Genomic DNA, 22,424 nt, shown 5'->3' on the forward strand with positions numbered 1-22,424 from the left:
CAAAACCAATTATATTATATATTTTAAAGCTCACTACGACTACGTCATCATGACGTAAAACTGCACCAGGTACTGGAAGGGATATATCCTCTCTCACAATAGCCCGAGCCTCGCCGCCGCCCAAGACAGCGATGCGAGTGGTGTCGATATGTGCAGAAGCGCCGGCCGAAACGCTGGCATTTGGGAAAACACTTTTTCATCGTTTTTGGGTGTTGGCAGGCATAAATAACGCTCAGCGAATCAAAACCTTCCATTCCTTGTGGGCTAGTCTGAATTTTAGAAAATCAAGGTATAACACAATGAACAAACTTTTAAGAGCTTCTTTTGAGGCAAGTTTGTGTTCGCAGCGAAGTCTTGTAAGCGAATTTCCTTAATTAGACTCTACAAGACAGCCCTTACTAACCAGCAGAAGGTGTAGGTCATGCCGTCTTTATGTGTCATGCCGTCTTATGTCCGTCTTTAGACTGCATGCCGTCTTTATGTTGGTCACTATTAATGCATTTTTTGTGTCCTGTTTTTCATAATAATAATAATTGGTTTTTTTGGGAAAGGAAATGGCGCAGTATCTGTCTCATATATCTTTGGACACCTGAACCGCGCCGTAAGGGAAGGGATAAAGGAGGAAATTAAAGAAGAAAGGAAGAATTGGTGCCGTAGTGGAGGGCTCCGGAATAATTTCGACCACCTGGGGATCTTTAACGTGCACTGACATCGCACAGCACACGGGCGCCTTAGCGTTTTTCCTCCATAAGAACGCAGCCGCCGCGGTCGGGTTCGAACCCGGGAACTCCGGATCAGTAGTCGAGCGCCCTAACCACTGAGCCACCGCGGCGGGGCTCCTGTTTTCATGTGTTTTTTTTATTGTGTCGCATAGTGCACCATTCCACTTTCCATTTCTGTGTCCCTTTTCCCTTTTATTGTAGCAGGCATGCTGACAGGAACTAGCTTCTCTTTCTTTCTGCTTCTTTCTCTACCTGTGTTCATACTACTTAACACAATGTATTTTACTGAAGGTTGAATATCAAGTTGTACAGCATCATCTACGAGCCTCCTTCCTTTTTTTAGCAGCTGCCATAAATGGCGATGCCTACTGTTTCCATGAGTCTTATCTTTACATAAATTGAGTTCACAAGTGAAGGACATGCTTTTCTATCGTAAGTGCACGTTATTTGTTTCTGTCTAATTCGTGCCTTATTGGTGACTGACACAATAACCTTCTTGCTTGACATGCATTATTGCAAGATAGGCAAACTTTTTGTGCCACTACAGATGAGCGTTTCACAGAGGGTTTATTATGCTTTCTTCCGCAGTAACATCTATTACTCCGCAGTTTATTATTCCGCAGTAAAATCTATTACTACAATCCTGTCCTTAAGAGCCGGCTACTAACTACCCCTACATATGTTTCAGGCCGCATTGGTCATCTTCGCAAAGTAGGTGTTCCGTCATGCCATACTAAACACGCTCTTTCTTCTTTTGTCCCCGACTCGTCTGACAGTTGGAACCACCTTCCCAGGCACATTGTCGATATTTCTAATCCAAGTTCTTTTAAGACTGCCACATGTAACCTTTATTTGTAGATTTTAGTCAGTTTTATTTTGCGTTCATTTTAGTTCTCTTTTTGCTGTCTGCCGGAAATGTTCTCTTTTTTCGGGGGGAATTGCTGTCTTTCCCCTTTGCCTCCTCTTGCTTTATTTTGTGTTATGTTTTGTTCATTTTTCGTCGCGTTTTCGTTTCTTCTATTTTGCTTTTCTGCTGCACTGTATCGGACCCAATGTATGTCCTTCCCGCTCCCCTCTTTAATGTCTTCGGGCCCTGAGGGTATTTGAATAAATAAATAAATAAATAAATAAATAAATAAATAAATAAATAAATATTTCATTGCTTTCGTTAGGATACTGGGACTCACATGAACGACCATTTGGGGCTAAAATACGAGTAGAACTTCATGCCATTTGTAAGCTTTCTTTACAATGCGTACAATTGTCGGACAGAGAACCATTTCACTTTTCAGTGCTCCTTCCTTTTCTTTCCAGCTTTTGTGCCAGATGTCATATTTTGGAGGATACTCTCAGCCACAGCTTTCACCTTTGAAGTAGGGTAGCAAACTGCACCAGTCATGACAGTTGGTTTTAAGATTTCGTGAGAAAACTTCGAATGTATCTCAACATCAGAGATACATTCGAAGTTTTCTCACGAAATCTGATGCGTCCCAAATGGCTAAAAGTTTTGCGTACGAAGAAACGTATCGGCTTTGGAGTTTGCCGACACATCAGTACCAATTTCTTCACTCAATCGACCCACGTCTTAGGTCAAGACTCCCACCCAGAATTCCTCGACAACTCGAAACACTTTATCACCGACTTCGTCTGAATGCTGCATATACAAATGGCCTGCGATACCGTTTTGGACAAATGAACAGTCCGCATTGTGACAACTGTGCTTCGATAGAAACTGTGGAACATATCCTGCTTGAGTGCCCTGCGTATGCTAACGAGCGTGCGTACTATGAACATTGCATGCAGAAGCTCTGCCCAGTGCCCCTAACAATGGACAAAGTTTTAGGCCCCTTAGCCTGCTTCAGGCAACAGAGACTTGCAATGAACTTTCTTTTTACATATTTAAAAGACATTGGACATCTCGATAAGCTCTAAATTCACTTGCAGGTTACCTTCATGCATTCTTCTTGCAGTGAACTTCGTCAGCCCATTCGTCGGACTATGCACTCCATCATTCCATAGGTTACATCAATACTCACCACTGCATCCTTAGTACCCATTTCATGGCTGCATTTTATCTTCGTTTTTTTTCCACCTCTTCCACGCTGCTCTCCTTCAGTATTTATCTCCCAAATTCCCCTCCCTACGCAGAGTAGCATGCCAGCGATATTGAAACGCCGGCTAAATTCTCTGTTTCTTCATTAAAGAGTCTCTCTCTCTCTAAAACTGAGCACACCACTTCTATTTTATGAGCACGCCAAAGCTGAGATCTGAAGGCAACTTTGCAAGGCACACCCGAAATGGTCTTTTTACATGCATACTGTTACGCACCACTTGAAGGTTTTTGTGAGCTGCTGGGTTGCGTTCGTGTTTTTGTCACCAGTCAAACTTGCTCTACTCCACCCGCCGTGAGAAAAGAGGGAAAAGGCATGCCACCTTCCTCGTGAAATGTGAACAATGGTCAGCAAAATTGTGCTCTTGCAGCAAATCATGGGGGGTCATACACGAAGGTATATTAAGGTCTAATGAAGTACACTTATTACAATGTTGCGAATCTTGGACTTGTTAACCAGATTCTCCCATGTAAAGGTGCAGTGCATAACGAGAAACTAAGCTGCACGAGAGCTGCTCAAAACTTTTTGTGTAAAGAAAAGGCGCATTGACTACTCAAGTAGCATTTTGATGATTTCCTACAATTGCAAAGTGACTAACTACTTCATTATAGCATGTACTCTCTAGTATCTGGTATAGTGTTAAGTGGCACCTATCTCGTTTCCTTGCTCTCAAGTTTTGTTTCTATTTTATATTTCTGGCCATGAACAGCACAGGCTATGTACTCCGTCGTCGTTTCGCACAAGGAAACGGTCGCGAGTCCAGCGGCTGTGCTTGTGTGCTGTTCGTTGTGAACTAATCTGTACGCTGTCATGCCTGAGAACCAAATCGCCTTCCCTAGAAACTTCTCTGCAAAGAAGAGTGTGTGGAAAATTCAGGTACCAGGATGCATAAATGTGAGCGATCCTACATACCCGTGCCTAAATGGCATTAATTTTAAATTGACTTGCAAGTTCCGACGTCTTTCTGCTTCTGCTTAAAAGGGTTGAGACACCAAAATTTTGGTTGGCGTGTTCTTTGTTTCAAACGCTGCGTATTGGCTCAGGACGCGTGATACACGCTGCACAATTCATAGATGTGCGGTAAATAATTTTTTATAGCGTTATTTATACTTAGCGATTTCGGTTTCGGTTTCAGAGCGCCGGGATGTGCTGCGACGTCACGATCAGGGAAGAGCAGCAACCCTGGCCACATGGGCCCCAAAAGTTGTGAGGCACGTATTGCTGCGTTGTCTGCTCTCGTACACATGCTGTGCATAGCAGCGCCTTTCAAAGTCATGTGCCGACAAACTAGGTCGGTACTGCGATATGCTGAGAAAAGCCAAGCGAGCGAGGAACGACACTAGTCCTGAAACCAAGCGGCTCGCTTCGGCCGATCTCAATCGCCATACCGCGTATTCCAACGTGGTTTCAGCGTTGTATTTCGCTTTGCCACGCCGACGCCGATGCTCGGTGGACGTCTTCATCGGTGGCCCGTGGCTGACCCTGGTCGCATTACAGCGACGCGATGCCTCATTTCTCATACCGACCAATACCAGTCTCTGTCCTAACTTCGCGCCGCCCGCGCAGCCGAGCTTGAGTCTGCTCAGGGTCCCGTGCCTGCTGATTACGATATCTGCAGCTAGTTTAGTAAACAGTCCATGTATTCGCTAAATGAATGCTTCCAGACAATTGTACAGGGCTCAGGATTTACCGCACGGGTACGTAACTCCTCCAGGAAGGCGCCCATGACGATGACTGCATCTCGGAGCTACTTTTGTTTACGCATATATATATATATATATATATATATATATATATATATATATATATATATATATATATATATATATATATGCATCTGTATACAGGCACCAACTACGCTTTAGTTCGGCATTAATTGTAAGCTGCGTTCCACTTAGGTTAAGCAAGCTCATCTCTTTTGCGCCGGTTGCGGGCTTACTTGTTTGCGCAGTGCGATAACTTTGCAGGAATTGCTGAAGAATGCGAGCACCAGCCTGGGGAATGTTTCATAACCAGGTTGTTGACAACGCGTATAGACCGGTGCTTCTGACTCGTTGTAACTGCTTTTTTGCTTTGTCCAGTATTTGAATTTAAATTGGTTTATCTAGAGGTATGTTCGGCACCCATTTGAGATAAACAAAATGGCTTAATTTGTTTCCCTCAAGCGACGCTGACGACTGTAGCTGCCGCCGCGGGCGCCCGCATCATTGACCGCCTAGCAGCGGCGCTTCCCGCTGGATGCATTTGCGTCCTAAGATGTAAACAACCCTCGATTTCAGGTCACTGTTGTCAAAACTACGCTCGACGACCACTTGTATTCGTTAAAACTTGTGAAATCGCTCTCCACAATCGCCGACATTGCACATACGAACCCGGCGGACTCGCTAGGCTTATTCGTATTGCAGGTGAGGCGAATGGTGAACATATAATGTAGTCGCTCGTTTCGCTTATTCGTATTACGGAGAAGGTCCAAACAAGAGGGTCATCGTCTTATCGACACGAAGGTTTCACTTGGCCACCGATATGAGGTGCCGGCTGGTGCGTCAGCGACGACATATACGCCGATCTGCACATTGACCGCTGAGTCGCCGAAGCAGCGCCTCGCCAATGTCGCGCGCCGCCGTTCATAGTACGTCACGTTACTGTGTTGTGATGTCACTGCTCTTAACTGATATCGTTCCCAGGTCTCTACGTCACCACCAATAGCGCTAGCGACGGGCCTCGATCGTGAGAAAGGGCACTTAGGGACTCTTTGGAGCTCAAATAAAATATATTTTAAGCGCTTGCTGCGTCCAATACATCGCCGTGGGTGACCTTGCATACAGAGGAAGCCCATACCAAGCTTACTATGGCCTGAATATTTGATGTCCCAACCCCTTTAAGGAAGCACCAAGTTGTGGCTGAATGACTGTTGTCACATGAAGTTCCATTCACTTCGGACTGCTCAAAATATGCACAAGTGGCCAGCATTTTGAGGACATGTTACATTACTGCAGGTTTAGGAGCATTAGTGCCTTCCTTGATAAGGGCATCTGGAAGAGCTGGAAATAAAGAACTGCTCTTAGCAGGCTCAGCCTCTCGTGTGGAACACAGACAGTGCTCCTACTGTTGCATACTATTTTTATTTTTCTGTGTTTGCTACTAGACACACTAATCTGACATTTTCACAAGCATGAAGTCATTTTTTATACGATTTGCACAGTTAATGTTGCAAACATAAAAAGGCAAAGCACGCAGTTACTTTTTGTATTTCGCTCTGCTGCCAGAGCCTACTACTGCTCCATGACGCCAGAAATATCAAGGCTTAAGATTTGTGTTGATTTTTGATTACTGAATGATTCTTTACTTCTGTTTTTTTTAGCAGGCATTAAAGCGTAGTGCCATATGAAACTTTGCAATCAACAAATGCAGTTAATGTTTTATTCCTGATTGTGAATATAGCATCGAATTTTTATGCACGTGTTCTTTTTCCTGTAGGTGTGTTCATTTATTATTTCGAGATGGAGAAGCCTATATACACACACCCTGGACAGAATCCCAAAACATTCAGTATTTATGAAGAGGGCCACCACAACGGTCTGGTCAAGAGAAGCAGTGGTGCAACGCAGCTTCATTGGCAACTGCTCAGGAAGGTGACATTGGAAGGCAAGGAAGAGACTCTGCAGAAGGCACTCACTCAATTGAAAATGAATGCACTCGCAGGTGACTACTGGTTTCAGCTGGATTTAACACAGAAGTATATATCCACTCCTTCAATGTATTCGAGCATTGCGACTCGGGTTTTGTCAGTGGTTTATTAGGGTGCACAATACAAAGGATGACAAACATACGGGACGGGAGCTAGTGGCTAATTTATTGGAGGTATGTCATCATGTGAAGGTTTGTGCGCAGGAGGTTAATTAATGGGCAAAATTAGTACCTCGTGTGAAGGATAATATAAACAGCTTAAATGATGAGACTCTGAGAGCAATGGGTCGGTGCATAAACTGTAGAATTAACAAGGAAATAACAACTTTTCATGAACACGTAGCTGTCAAGCATTAGAAAGAAAGCTTGGCAGTTATGTCCTATGAAGCTTTGGACTTTAGAAGTGTTGAGACCTAAGGGATTCTGATTCAGTGTGGGCATGAATGAAATTACTTGATATGCTAGAAAAGTTAATAAAATTGTGAATGAAATTGAATGAAAAAGTGATTGAAATTACATGATATGCTGGAATGTTTCCATTGTCTCAGAAAGCTTGCAATATGAGTTGCAACCTCATAAATATGGCTGTACCTCACTTCCCGAAGCAGTGAGAGCCTGTAAATATATGAAATTAGCTATGAATACAAAAAAAGCACGCGGAAATTAGGTCGGGTGCATTATGCGAAAAGTATTGATTTACTATAAAGCAGAAGGCTCAATCTGTTCATATTCATATTTAAGCTGTTCAGTTATATTGAGTGTGGAGTACATGTTTGCATCACTGGCATAAATTTAATGGTAGCACTTGCTATTTACCTTTGCACTGTGATCACTATAGCAATGTATTTCATAATAAACATAATTTTTGTCTCTTAATTTTCAGGCATTGTACTCCGTAATTTCTGCGTAGCTTAGTAAGGTTGAGGGAAAGAAGGAAATATCCTCTTCCTCACAAAACCCTAAGTAAATATGAAGAGCACAAAATCAGGCGACTACAAACTAATACTCTGCCCAATCCTTACCTAATGAGTAAATGGTACCCAGAAACCTACCATTCGTCCTGCCCCTTCTGTGGAGCAGTTGGCACACTCTTTCACGCGGTCTGGGAATGTCAAGAAAACCCAGACTTGGACAGCAATCCCGATCCGACTCATGAGCGCTGGGAGGCAACCCTTCATAGCCACAGCCCACTCGACCAGAAATCGCTGGTTGAAAGGGGCCGGATTATGATGGTGACCAATGGGTTCTCGTACTGAACCCACCCAGTTTTTGTGCTCTGAATAAATGTTTTTCCTCCTCCTCATGCATTGTGGCTACACAAAGCTGGATTCAAGGCAGTGAAAGATATTTCACTTTATAGGAAATTATGCACGCTATGACGCAAGGGGCCCCCAGCGTAACTCAACCGCTGCTTTCGCCTGCGAATAAAAATTAAGCTAAGGGTGCTCTTGGGCAAATATGAGCGCTTTTTTCTTCTTTCAATACATGCTTGCTCTTCATGCTTAGCAAGAACATGAATCACGTAATTATGTGCATGCTCCTATCTACTATCGTGCTCAAAATTAAGAGACCCCTGTGAGGGCGTACCTAACTATGCAAAACGGCATGCGGGTGCCGCCTGACGAAGCAATTCTGTTGTCGAGATGGATGCCCCTATGCAGTTTGGCATGTTTTAGCATACACTTGTGGCGGTCTCTTAATTTTGCTCACGGTACTATGTCCAGACATTGAACATCACTTTAAAGACATATTAGGCAACAAATTACTTTCTGGATGCTTCCTTCCTTAGACATCATCGGCGGAATGGTACACCATCCACACCAGGAGACAGTAAACAAAAGCATGCCAGAGCTGGTATGAGCCGGCTGGGACACGCCAGATGAGAACACACTACAGCACGTCCCGGAACCCATGTCGGAAGTCCCGGTCTTGGAGCACAGCACCCAATAAATGCCAATTTCCTTTTGTGCCAGAGTATGACAGTATTGTAATTTTGAGATCCCCACACGCACATAGTGGATGCACTTTATATATAGCTCGGAACACTGTGGCAAGGTAATAAACACCCAATAAACTATCGACTGGATGTATTTAGACCTTTCAATAAACAGTCAATTAAATGTGAACTGCAAATCAATTAAATAACATTGGGGTAATAAACTGGCAATTAAATGCTAACTCAGAGGCAATTAACGATAATTAAGTGTTAATAGATATGCAATTAAAAGTGATCAGCAGGTTTATAAACAATCAGTTAAATGCCTATTTCCAGTCGATAAAATCTCAATGTGTATCTATCGAGTTGAGTTAATAAACAGTCAGTTGGAATACGGTGGACAATTTTAAATTGTAAATGAACAAAACAAGTCTACAAAGTAGGAATTGTGTCGCAAAAAAATTTATTGCCGAAAGCATATAAGTGTTTAATAAAAGCTAGGTAGATATTTTTGTAAGGGCTGCCCTCATTATCAATGTAAGTGATGCGGAAAAAATTGGCAGTGGCTATGCTCGGCTATGCCTGGATATAAGTAGCGAAAGCTGAGGCATAACTTGGTTAGCCTTGGCTGGTTGTCTGGCTAGTTGTTGCCACGTGGTTCGTCAGGCGGTTGGTCATGGGACCAGTCACGTGGTTGGTCACGTGGTGCGGTGCGACCACGGTGGGAATGCGAGCACGGCGAAACTGCGAGTTCGTGGCCAATGTATCTTTCGCTACAATGAAAAGAATTTGTATTTGAATTTGTGCTTTCCTCGGTACCTCCTCCACGGCCTTCCACGCTTTGTTCGTTTCAATGTATTATCACTATCTTCTTTCCCTCCCACCTTCTTCCGTTCCCTCACGGCGCGGCACACGGGCGCCTTAGCGATGAAGGCGAAACGCTAAGGCGCCCGTGCGCTGTGCGATGGGAGTGCACGTTAAAGATCCACAGGTGGTCGAAATTATTCCGCAGACCTCCACTACGGCACCTCTCTCTTCCTTTATTCTTTCACTACTTCCTTTATCCCTTCCCTTACGGCACCCTTTAGTCGTCCGCCGATATGTGAGACAGACACTGCGCCATTTCCTTTCCCCAAAAACCTATTTTAATTTTTTGCCACCAAGAAATGAGACTGTTACTGGGCCTTTTCCACCAAAACTACTGAAGGTTTATTACTTGACAATATTTCGATCATTTGCAGTGCTCCTGTATTCTGGCGGCTGATCAAGAATAGAGTTCAAGGAGGACCTAAAATTCGTATAAATAAGTTGAGTCTTGCTTGTAACAGACAAACTATATATTTAGTCCAAAAACGGGAGAACATTCTTCATAACGTTTACAAAAATGATTAAACCGCTCGGATTGTTTAACTGAAATTTCGATGAGGACGGGCGTGCAACCAGTGACGTTTTGCCGAAGTTTCTTTTTTTGGCAAACGTCACCATTCCGCGTTGTCTGGATGTCGAGAACGGCTGCGCCTAACCTCCTCCTGCCTGGGCAGTAGTCCCGTAGGAGTCTGGCCGAAGCGCAGTTGTTGCCTTCTCGAAATGGAACTGCGCGCAGTCCTATATCTGGGCGGCGGCTCGGGATGGCCGCGCGCAGGTCATCACTTGGAAAGGGGCTGCACAATTTGGAGGAGCTGCGACGAAGGCGGCGACTGTTATTGGCTTCCCTCGCTCACGTGACCTGCGTGGAAATGGCGTTGCGTGTCATTACGGCTAAGCAGTGAGAGAGGCCGAAACTCACTGCTCTTTGCTTCGATGTAAAGTGAACACCTCTACTGACAGAGCAAGTTGATCATGTTTATGAACTGTGCACATCCGTACATAATGTTTTATGCGACATCATAGAAGTATCGCCGCAGCAGAAGCCCGTCGTACGCCGCCGTGATGTCGCGCCTTAGGATGTTTGAAATAGAATAATAAAGGTTTTAAAAAATAACTGGGATTTAAATAGAATTAGTTCAAAGCAAGGTTGTTTAGAAAAAAATTAACATATGTACACACGCCAAGGTTACCGGATACATTCACATTTAAAAGTAGACATTACGCTAATCTCGAAGGCGAGTCTATTAAAGAGGTACTATAAGCATCTTTGAGTAACTAACAGGAATTGCTCGTGGGCAATGTAAATCGGGATAGCATACCTATTGACAGAAGAGTGATGCAGCAATAATCTTATACAAAGAAAAAAAACCATTAGCGCCAGTTTGGCCTAAAAACGAGAACAAGACGATCGTTGTTTAAAGAAGTGAATGGGCATGACCAATGCCGGAGAAATCCTTTCTCTCACAAGAAAAGAAGAGTTTCTCCGACAAGAAACTAATCAGCTCCCCTGGAAGACGGCCGAATATTAACCACACAACGTGGCGCTGAAAGCCACCCCCAACGATAATGTTTCTTTGCCTATAATTCAGCACTAACCTTTCCTTCTATGCATGCCCCGAGAAAGGACTCACCATCTTACCCAGTGAGGTGTTTCTGGCGCAAACAATGTGGGCCCTCAATGTCGCACAAGTGCGGGACTAGTTGTGTTCGACTCTGCATGAGATCTGTAGCACAGAATTGCTAGTCGAACGTGACTCAGCGATCAGTCATCATGAGTGGAACCTTCAACTAAAAGGTGCACTAGCGTCTATGAAAGGAAATGGGTGCGAAGTCTCAGTGGAATGTCTCCCATGTGCTAGTTCATAAGGACGCACATCGAGGCCCTACTCAAGCAGCAGAGGTAATCGGGTGAATATTGGAAATATATTGGCAAGACCTGATATAAAAAGGGCCACTTTGAAACCATCCCCTTTAAATATTGGGCCAATTATCTGTGCTGCTTGGGTATGCTCTCGTATTGTCACAGGTAATCAGTTATTGAGTGCACCCTTGAATTTTTGAATTTTATGCACTAAGTTACATAACCGGATTTTTGTTCTTTACTTTCAGTAAAGCGGTAGAATAGCGGTGTGATCATCCCCTTGTATGCGCCAGATGCAGGGTTCAATTGCAGCCGGATACCCACAGTTATCAATGAGTATAGCAGTTTTCTCCGGGCTTCGTGCTGGGCTTCACTCGGGTGAAATGTTTGGCAAAAAAGGGTCGTTGACCCCGCCTTGTGTATACAGAAATACGTCAGATTTTATTGGTTCATATTTTCTACAAATAAACTTCTGGATTGGAGGACCGCGCAGATCGTGGGGAGTTTCTCAAGAGATGTACTTTCGTTAATGACGCACTACTCGGTTTTACAGTGTTACTTGATTGAGGTGTTTTTTTTCCTCAAGTTAAAGGGCGAACTGGAGTTTGGCATCCTCCTTAGCGTAGTCTGTTTCGACCTAAAAGCCAATGGTTCAGAGGGAAGTTTTACACCAATCTCAAGGAAATAAGCCATTACCAGGAATAGCCGCCGCTGTGGCTCAGTGGTTCTAGCGCTCAGCTGCTGACCCGAAAGACGTGGGCTCCATCCCGGCAGTGGTGGTCGAATTTCGATGGAGGTGAAATTCTAGAGGCCCGTGTACTGTGCGATGTCAGTGCTCGTTAAAGAACCTCATGGTGGTCGAAATTGCCGGAGCCCTTCACTACGCCGTCCCTCGTAGTGTGAGTCACTTTGGGACGTTAAACCTTCATAAACCAAACCAAACCATTACCAGGAATACGCGACAACGACCAGCCAGTGCCGCTAAGCCCTCGTTCATTCTCTTTCCTTACATCACGAATGATGTAAACGTGCTATTTTTGAACGTTCAAAGCCATGCGACACGTGGTGGCAGCCAAGGGAACTAATACCCGACAATTCTGGGCAAAATGATTTTTGAACGAGAAAGAGTTTATGATTGCACTTCTTTTCATATATTGTGAGATTTCACGGTAACAATCAATATCCGCAGATCTCCCGTCAACAAGCTTGCGTTATTTGCTATCAACGTATTTGCTACCGCCAAAAGCATGCCCCATTGGTTTTCTATGGCAGTCATGAGTGCTCCATGCGAGAGACGGAAACACTAGAAAAGAAAGATTTTGCGACATACATCCGAAGAATGGACCAATTATTTTCAAAATTTCTATGCCACTAGTGCCTTGCAGCTATCCAATATTCAAAATTTTTGTCCAATGCTATTGCACATGTTGCACTTGATAGTACTTCTTAGTGTGTAAGGCGAAGGAGACAAAATGCTATAGTGACATTTTTGTACTTAAGTTAAACTTGCAATTATCACGCAAAAATTGCAGGTTGCAAGTTCTGAAAGATTCTGAATTGGCTACGTTCTGGAGCAGCGCCACTAGGTGTTTTGACTCTTTCGGAAATAGAACGTTTGGAAACTTTTATTCGTTCAAATATGCGCTTTGTACCTTGCGCCGCCCACCAGCGCGCCCTTACAGCCTTTCACTTCGCGAGAAAAACTAGTGGAAGCGTTATTGTTCGCTAAGGTGCCACTGCTTTTCCCTGCTTGTGAGCTTCCAGAACACGATAGTTTGCAGTTTGAATACCACGTAGGAAAATTTTCTCCCGATTTTTAGTGCCTGGAGACGCTATTTCACAAATTTCCGACCGCCGTCTAGAGAATGTTGAAATGGGCCTCTATGAGTACCTTGTCCCTTCCTAGACGTTCGCTTAAAACGCTAAACTATAAACGGCAATTCAACCACTTTTTGAAAAATCCGTGATATTAAATAATTGAAGTCTATAGAGGCTGTAGGTGAAGTCTGCAATGTGTGTGTGTGTGTGTTTTTTTTTCACTAGCGTTGAAATGTGGAACGCTATAGGCGAATAAATGTTATGCTTCTCCTGACAGCGCCAAAATCGTGCGGAGAAGCAAGATGGCGACGTCACGCAAAGTGAGATTTCAAATTTCCTCAGTCTTCGCCCAAGCCCTGCCGCGCATCGTAAGATGCCGCCAAACAACCCTCCACGGGCTTTGCCTTCAACAGCGTTGCTTACTTATTTATTTAATTTTTAGGGCGATAGCCTTTAATGACTCATAATCGTGGTGACCGTCCGTCCGTTACATCGCTACCTAGGTTCACACGACCTTGTTATGTCGCGTGATATTAACGTCACGTGACATTAAGATCACCGAAAGATCTATAATTTTGTGGCATCTATGTATAATAAGCGCGTCAAATTCAAAGCAGTGCAATGAGTCGCAAACGGCTTTCGCCTTCCCGCAGTTAAGAGATATATAAGTGCCTCCAACAAATTTTTTATCACATTACCCACAGAGCTTGTTTGGCTTTACAGGGGGGGGGGGGGGGGGGGAGTTACAACATAATAATATGACATAGTTGCGGGAAAAGAAGAGAAAAATGTTCACAGAAAATACATTGCAGTGTTATTTGATACAAACAAGAACAAGCATAAAATTACAGCAATGCGGCGAACGATTCATTAAATTATGTTGAAGTGACTTCCTGGGTTAACTTATTCCATTCATTTATTAATGTGAAAGCATTATTAGGCTACGTCGACGGGGTAGTGTCACCAAAGAGTGTCACCAAAACGTGTCCGCAGCGATTGTGACGTTGTCAGAAGAGGTAGCATCACAAAAAGGTTGTGATCAACAGAGGACGATGCGAGAATGATGCTCAATAAATGTGATATGAATAGGATGATTTAATGTAAAATAAAACGTCGAAATAGCGCGCTTGTCGATATAGTGAGTGGACGGGAAGACAGCCGTGGACGTCAAAATAGTGGGAAAAAAAGCAAATAAATGAAAATAAAGTTTGAAATGGATTGAAATGTGTTTGATGAGTGAGAACAAATCGAATAAAAAGTTTGATTGACATAGAATAATTAATTAGAAGCAAACATCAATTGACTCCCCGAGGGGCAAAGAGAGGCGACGAGTGTCGAGGAGGCGTCAATGCTTTCGCATTCCTCCAATGCGGGTAGCCGCAGTGATCTCTAACGTTTTGTTCTAGGAAAAATTACAATTTTAGAAAATCAGTGCTGCATTCAATTTCTTTCACGTTGAAAGTGCGGTCCCTTCTTGCAGATATATAGTCAGGCGGAAACAAATAATCGCCATGGTCAGTACCTCTTTTAGAATGGTATATATTATGGAAGAATTTCAGCCTAAGTACGGATCTGCGTTCCTGCAGTGAAACCCATCCTAATGATTTCTCCGCTGCTGACACACTGAAATTTCTGCTGTAAGTATTCGAAACAAAGTGGATAGCTAGGTTTTGCAGCTTTTATAATTTATCAATATCATTTTTAGTCTTACGGTCCCGTACCGTGCACGCGTACTCTAGTATAGGCCTTACGTTAGCTCTGTATAAGAATTCTTTGGTGTGTAGGACTCACTTTCCGAGCTGGTGCACTCACCGAGGACTACAATGGGCGCGTCCGCTTATCGTCTTATAGATACATAACACAGCATTTTAGACTAGGGCTGTTTAGATATCCTCCTGCCGGTACATCCTTTAACAGGAGCCAGGCCACCAATCGCCGTCGCATGCAAGCAAACTCATTTCCGAACCACATGCTGTGTGACCTCTGCTACCCCGGTCAGTACTCTATTCAGCGCAAATTCTGTACAGCCAGACCTCATCTCAATCACAACCTTTGGGAATGCCCTCAGGTTCCCTCTTAGGGAAGAAGCACAGATTCTTTGGACCAATGGGAGGCCTTACTCCTCAGCTCCGATCCGGAGATTAAACTGAAGACCGTCCTACTGGCCGAAACCGCCGCTAGGGTCCAAGGACTCCTGGCTGTCACCTAGGTGGGTAGGCTAAAACCTTCCCTACATCTGTTGGACAAAAAAAGTTTTACAATCCAATCCAATTCCTTCAATATACGAGCTTATGCGTTGGAGATGTACTGGCAATGTAGGTGACATCATCGTGCAGCCCTCATTTGTTGTTTTGGGCCATGAGAAGCATAAAAGCTTTCGTGATTTCCACTGGCGATTAAGTCACTGTTTCAAATGCTAGCCGAACAAGACTTTTCCATCTTTTACCTCTCCGCTATGTTTGGCACATTCGACCGCTTTAGGCTCGTAGAATTCTAAAACCTCCCTGCAGTTGTCCTTTTGCAGCTTGATGAATCCCGGATACCCTTGATTGCTGTATATATTGTATTCGCTTGCGTGAGCTGCGAAGTTTTATAACAGACTTATTCAGAGTGACACGCTTGCTGCCACGTCAGTTTCGTGGCCTCGCGCACACACAAAAGAAAAACTAGAAAGAAAAAGTGAGCCGAGTTCGCTGCCCTGCTGCCGGGGCAGGGCTGAATTCTTTCGCGCCACACAGCGCACAAGGAGCGAAAGAGACAGGGGAGCCAATTTGGTGCTCAAAGCGGGGTCGCTAAATTTAGACCGCAGTTAGCTCCCAACTTCCGCCGAACTCTCTTTGAAATAGTCAACCGCGAGCTAAAGCTGCCACAGGAACGGGACGAAAGAGACCCCGGAGGCGACGGGAGAAAGCACGCGGGAAGCGTTCGGCTCTGATCCGCCTACTTTTCTTCCTCTTTCTTTCTCTCGCCTTTCTGATATATGTCACAGTTTTTGCAGAGGTTTTAAAGGGAAGCCTATGTGAATTTTGAATACGCTGCGGTGGTCCGATACAACTCAAGAACGAAGCGGCTTTTCCCTGTCTAAGGACCTCCTTCCAGCAAATGGCGTCGGCCAAATCTAATCACCCTGCTAGCCTGACAATGCAGCGAGCGGCGCTACAATAAAGAGAGAGAGGGGGGGGGGGGTCTATCTCCGACCATAGAGAGAAGGGATTATCCCGTTTCATCTACCACTCCCTGCTCTTTCTCACTAGCAGGGCCATGAGAATCGGCCGGCGCCAATGGCTGGAAGGGGGGGGGGGGGGGGGGGCCTTTGGCGGGGAAAAGTCGCTGCGTTCTTGAGTTATATCCGTCTGCAGTCATGGTGGTCGACCAATGAGCAGATAACGAGCATGGAATTCTTTCCGGTGGAACAGCAGTAGTAGTTCATAATGTAGTGCAATGTAGTTCACAATGCGCCAAGCTCAAGATGATATGGGGCAGTAATGGCCAATAGCATTAAAGGGCCATTAAGGAGAACTCCATCTAATTTTTGTAATTAATAAAAATTAAGGTGCGCGAATAGTAATTTTTTCCAAGCCAATTCTAATACAAAGCGAACATTTTTATGAATATATACTAACGAGCAAATTAGTATAAAACAAGCAATCGCGGCGAAGCAACGAAGCGCTAGCGGCGGCGCTGCTGCACCGCGTTGTTAATTGTGGAGTTATCGCTATAGCTGTTAAAAGGTTTAAAACTGATTCCGCGTGAGAAGTCGCCACAGAAATTCAGTACATTAACTACGACCGTCGAATTTCATGTATAGAAGAGCGCACCATTGTACCGTGAAACGCGCGTTCCTTAGAAGCACTCAGACAAGACGGAAATAGAGATTACGGAAACACACAGAATGAGAAAGTTGGCTATTAAATGTGTGAGCTAGCAAGTGGACGAGGAATTGAAATATCGAAATAATAACGTCTCCTGCTTTTAATTGCCATTTCATTAGTGCTGCTGTATAAGGCTTACTTTTGATTCTGTTTTTTTTATGCTCCACGGCCTATATACTGCGCATGTAATATTTTCGGCATATAACTTATACCCGCCGCGGTGGCTCAGTTGTTAACGCACTCATCTACTGATCCGGGGCATCTGAGTTCGAACCCTACCGCGGCGGCCACGTTTCGATGGAGGCGAAACGCAGAAAGGCGCCCGTGTGCTGTACGATGCCAGTGCACGTTAAATACCCAAGGCGGTCGAAATTATTCCGGAGCCCTCGACTAAGGCACCTCTTTATTCCTTTTTTTCTTTAACTCCCTTCTTTATCTCTTCACTTACGGAGAGGTTCGGGCGTCCACCGAGATACGTGAGACAGTTACTGGGTCATTTCGTTTCTTCAAAACCAGAACCAATGTAATTTGCGCACCGAATAAAAATTTCTACAGTTTGTAGTGAGCACTTCTTCCTGGTCTTTCTGTTTCTATGTGTTTGGTGTTTGTGGTGCTCCACCCTTTTCCACCTTTTAGTTTCCACCCCTGATTTGCCTTTTGCTTTTGATGACGAAAGAGAATAAACAGGAGCCGCATATCTAAGTTTTGAAGCCTCGCAGCCGGAGCAGCCGAAAGGCCTCGTGTCTGTGTGGAGTCATCAACCTGCCCACCCGATTTTGTGCAAACTGGGAGGCGGCCGCTAAGGTAATGAATGAGTTAATGAATTGCGGCGAGAGTCTCCTATGTCCCATCGGTGAACGCACCTGCCATCCTGCAGGGTAGTGGCGCATCGCTTGACCGCTACACCACGCTAGGGGTGGCCTGAGAACTGCCAGGGATCAATTAATCTAAAGTCGAGAATGACCGGGCAATGTGAGCATTAGCGCTATCGCGTTATACTGTGGAAGTTGAAACTAGAAGTTGCTGAGGAGATATGAACGTAAAGTTCGGGAGAGAATGCAATAAGCACCTCGGCCGACATAACAACATAGCGTTATGTAATAAAGTATCGAGCTGGCGGTTACATGTTTTTAAAATTCAGTGACAACTGCTGAAATCTGCTAATACCCCCTTTGAAGATTAACTCCTAGGTGAGAGGTCTCTTGTCGGATGTAGTACGTGTAAGCCGCAGATTAGCGCTCTTTTTTTCGCTTGTTCTTCTTTTATCTTCATTACTTATTTTCTGATGTACCTAATTTAATTCTTTTTCATGTTGCATTTTGCACCTTAGCCTTGCACAAGTTTTATTGATCCTAGGGATTATATTTGTCTTCAACTCCGCGTGTGAATAAGCCATGGGTTTCTACATATGCCCGCATATTTTTTTATTTGTTTTAAATGGACCCTGGGGTATATTATCAGTTGCTTTAGATCGATGGACTGCTGCATTTTCATGCCGAAGCGGCTACTTTCACTCAACCCTTATAAGCTAGGAAAGAGCGGAAAAATGAAAGACATCGATTGCCACCAGAGGCCACTTTTAACCCTGTCCAGAGTAGTGTTCGAAGCTGAACATGACGGAAGTCGGCACCTCCGCAATGCCCCTGGCCGGCGCGTGGCACCACGCACTCACCTGGTAGTAGACGGTGCCGGTCTGCGTCACCTGGTGCACCCTGGGCATGTGGATGTCCTCGAACTTGGGCATGCGGATGGCCTCCTCGTAGGTGGGCGGCCGCTCAGCCCACCACAGGGAGGCAGTGGGGAAAGACAGCCCTTCCTCGGCCAGCCCGGGACTTGACGGGGGGCTGGGCTCCCGCTGCACCGGAGCCGGACGGTGGCGCCTCGCCGTGGGCCACAGCGGCAATTCCTGCGGGGGCCGATGCGTGCAAAACCAATAGAGACAGGGGAGATTAGGCGCCGTAATATGGGGCATTTAGTTTCGTTACTGGTTTATGATTTCATTAAAATTACAATTAATTCAATTCTCCTCACCCTTCGTAACTGACCGCACCCTCACTGTCTCTGCGATCGTTACACTCAGGCAGGAAGGTGGTAAGATTTGAATAGAATCGGTGGAAGCGAATTTTATCACAGCGGCCTCATCTTCATCACATGACTTCCCTCCACTGCTTACGAGAACATTGGGTCCACAAGGCTCAGCCGCTTCGAGAAAACAGTGCGTGAAAAAGGCAATATCGTTCTTGTCGCTACCCACCTATACATACCATGAAAAATCTGTACTGGTATACTTGTAGCTGTGTTTGGTTAATAATATACATGGCTCCGAATGAGCAGCAAGGGGCACATCGCTATAAGTTCAAGTTCAAGCGGCGCCGACTGCTAAACTTTGCTAGCTTGCTTGTCTTCTGCGTAAGCAGCGCTACAATAGGCGAGACTTGCATTCATTTAGGGCGAAACGCACTAAACTGCGCTTCTCCCCGCCGCGGTGGCTCAATGGCACTCGGCTGCTGATCCGAAGGACGCGGGTTGGATCCCGAACGCGGCGGACGAATTTCGACGGAGGCGAAACTCTAGAGGCCCGTGTACAGTGCGGTGTAGTAGTAGCAGTTTATTATTATAATAATAAAAAGGAAGGAAAAGATTTGTGCTAGCCCCGTCATCTGCCATCGATACTGAAGCACCTCAGCTGCGGCAGCGGAAATAAAGGATAGCAGGCAGAATGAAGAAAAGAAATGAAAGAGGTAAGGGGACAGAAAGAGAGGTTAGGGGAAAAGGTAATATACACAAACTATTTACACAATAAGAAATGTGTACAGGTCGGGCGCGTGACTAGTTCATGATGAAGGAAGCGATGCCAGTGCACGTTAAAGAACCCCAGGTAGTAGATATTTCCGGAGCCCTTCACTATCATCGCCCCTCATTGCCTGAGTCGCTTTGGTATGTGAAACCCCATAAGCGAAACCAAATTGCGTTTCTATAGTTCTGTCACCCTTTACCGCTGTAGAAATGTCGTCGTCAATGCCATTGATATCAAGCTCTCTGGAAAGCGCGCCTCAGCTGTGCACCGCCTCGCTCTAACACCGGCAGCTTTCAAACACCAGCCAGTGGTTTCTTCTTTATACTACGTTTGATCCTTTATACCCTCGATAAGGAAGCTCGCAAGTAAGAATCGCCAGTCAGTCTGGTACATTTAAAACAACTGCAATTCGTCCTAGGCGAAATAGAGAAGCAGTCCTCCTTAAATTGGATCAGTTGAGACGCTCCCTCTATATCCTTAAAATCCCCAATACGAGAGAACGTCCATCTTGGCATCCATCTTTTTCAGCCTTATCATCGGAAGCTGTATAAGTTACACGCATGTCCAACATTCTGGGACAGAAATTTTGAATATTGCAAAATCATAAGGCAGTGTTATGGAAACACTGAAGGATATGGTCCATTTTCCGATATGTAGGAAAATCTCTCTTTTGAGGTTTCACCATAGCTCGCATCCAGCAGTTAAGACTGCCCATAGAAAACAAATGGGGAACGCTTTTGACGGTAGGAAAAACGTTAAGAGGAAAAAATGCCAGCCTGTCGAAGGTATATTTCAGGATGTATTGATTTTTATAGTGAAATCTTACAATATTAAAAAAAAATTAGGTTCATAACTTCTTTCCAGTTCAAAAATGCTTTTGTCTACAATTGTTGGGTATGTTACTACAGTGCGTTTACCTCAGGTCGCTCAAGACCCACAGTACGCAACAGAGGGATGTCAAACATGGTATTGTCCCCTGTCCGCTTCGCAGTAACTTCACTTAGTTACACTGGTGATCCAGTGAACTATGAGGGAGCATCGACGTGGCTGGCACTGCACCACCTTCGCGCTCTTGTCAATAACGGGAGAAGAGGTCCTGACCTGCGGAGTCCTGGACGCCCTCCGGCAGACGGCGTCCGTAAGGAAGAGCAAGGGGGCGGGCAGGACAAAGAGCAGGCCGACCAGCAGGCCGCCGGCGTGCTCGGCCGCGCTGGTCTTGTGGCCGCCGCCCAGCAGGGAGGCGACAGTGAGGAGGAGCAACCAGATGACGCCGGCCAGGAACAGCACCTCGGCCAGGAACGATAGGCACCTGCGCGTCTGCAGGTGCGGGAACGCCATCGCCGCCCCCGCCGCCGCCTCTGCCGACGCCGCCGCCAACGTCGCACCTTCGCACGTCTTCTTCGGCGTCTTCGACTCGCCACCGCATGGCGCAAGGCTCGTTCATGTTTGTCATCGCCATAATCATCATCATTAGCCTGACTACTCCCACTACAGGGCAAAGGCCTTTCCCATGCCTCTCCAATTAACTCTGTCCTCTGCCGGCTGTGCCCACCGTATCCCAGCAAACTTATTAATCTCATCCGCCCACCTGACTTGCCTTCTCTTGGAATTGAGTCCGTTGCCCTGAAGGACCAGCGGTTATCTTGCCTTCGCTGAGACAGAAGTGAAGTTCCGGTTTCGGTTTGCTGAAATCAGCTAATAATAGGTTTATGTTTATAAACTTAAACCTATTATGAGCTGATGTTAATAAACCGATACCGGAACTTCACTTCTGTCTCGGTTTACGTCTATAAAGATAAATCTATTATGAGCTGATGTTAATAAACCGAAACCGGAACTTCACTTCTGTTTCAGCTACGAACATGAACTCATAATAGGTTTATGTACGTGCTTTATGAACCATGTCTCATAATGGCTTATGCTTATAAACATAAACCTATTATGAGCTGATGTTAATAAACTGAAACCGGAACTTCACTTCTGTCTCGGCTTATGTTTATAAGATAATGCTAGTATGAGCTGATGTTAATAAACCGAAACCGGAACTTGACTTCTGTCTCAGCTACGAACATAAACCCCTAATAGTTTTATGTCCATGCTTTATAAACAAGCCGCCGCGGTGGCTCAGTGGTTATGGCGCTCGGCTGCTGACCCGAAGGAAGCGGGTTCGATCCTGGCTGCGTGGTTGAATTTCGATGGAGACGAAATTCTAGAGGTCCGTGTACTGTGCGACGTCAGTGCAGGTTAAAGAACCCCACGTGGTCGAAATTTCCGGAGCACTTCACTACGGCGTCCCTCGTAGCCTTAGTCACTTTGGGACGTTAAGCCCCCATAAACTCAAGCTTCATAAGCAACAAAATGCACAACAGCAGACACTATAAAGAAAGAAAAACCAAATAAGCGTAAATAATGCATCTATAAACCCCTCCAAGTCTCTCATAGTTTCGAAGGATATTAAAACCCACAGATATCTATCGAAGCGTAACACATCCTATTCCGATCAAAGGCAGGAAAGTAGTTAACACGTAATGTTTGTATTTGATCTACTTGCACGACTGTACTCTTGTCTGTCTTGCGCTTATGAATCCAAACTGTTTCAGCTTTCCGTTGTAGCAAAGGCAGAAGGTTCATCAATCATTAATGAATAGAATGATAGGATTCCGCGTGGTGTGCTATTAAACAGTTTAGTACGGTACGTTAATTCTCACAATGTCTACCGTCGTTTCTCCTGCGTTATAACTTTTCGCCACGTG

At 45.0% G+C, this 22,424-nt stretch overlaps 1 protein-coding gene across 1 annotated transcript; it reads right to left on the reverse strand.

Moving 5' to 3' along the window:
• Positions 1-9,775: 9,775 nt before the first annotated feature.
• On the reverse strand, positions 9,776-21,079 carry LOC144100371 (uncharacterized). The gene is made up of 3 exons (XM_077633342.1): positions 20,773-21,079; positions 18,547-18,780; positions 9,776-10,182 (listed from the first exon to the last, which is right to left on the reverse strand). Exons 1-3 carry the CDS (start codon positions 21,007-21,009, stop codon positions 10,174-10,176), a joined length of 480 nt encoding a protein of 159 aa, XP_077489468.1. The 5' UTR covers positions 21,010-21,079; the 3' UTR covers positions 9,776-10,173.
• Positions 21,080-22,424: the final 1,345 nt, after the last annotated feature.

Source organism: Amblyomma americanum, chromosome 8 (assembly GCF_052857255.1).
Source record: "Amblyomma americanum isolate KBUSLIRL-KWMA chromosome 8, ASM5285725v1, whole genome shotgun sequence".
NCBI lineage: Eukaryota > Metazoa > Arthropoda > Arachnida > Ixodida > Ixodidae > Amblyomma > Amblyomma americanum.

Bases quoted from the DNA above. Each gene is read 5' to 3' on its own strand.
- LOC144100371 (XM_077633342.1), bottom strand. From the start codon at position 21,009: ATGGCGTTCCCGCACCTGCAGACGCGCAGGTGCCTATCGTTCCTGGCC. The intron at 18,781-20,772 runs GTCAGGACCTCT...CGGCCCCCGCAG, and splicing joins GGGCGTCCAGGACTCCGCAG to GAATTGCCGCTGTGGCCCAC.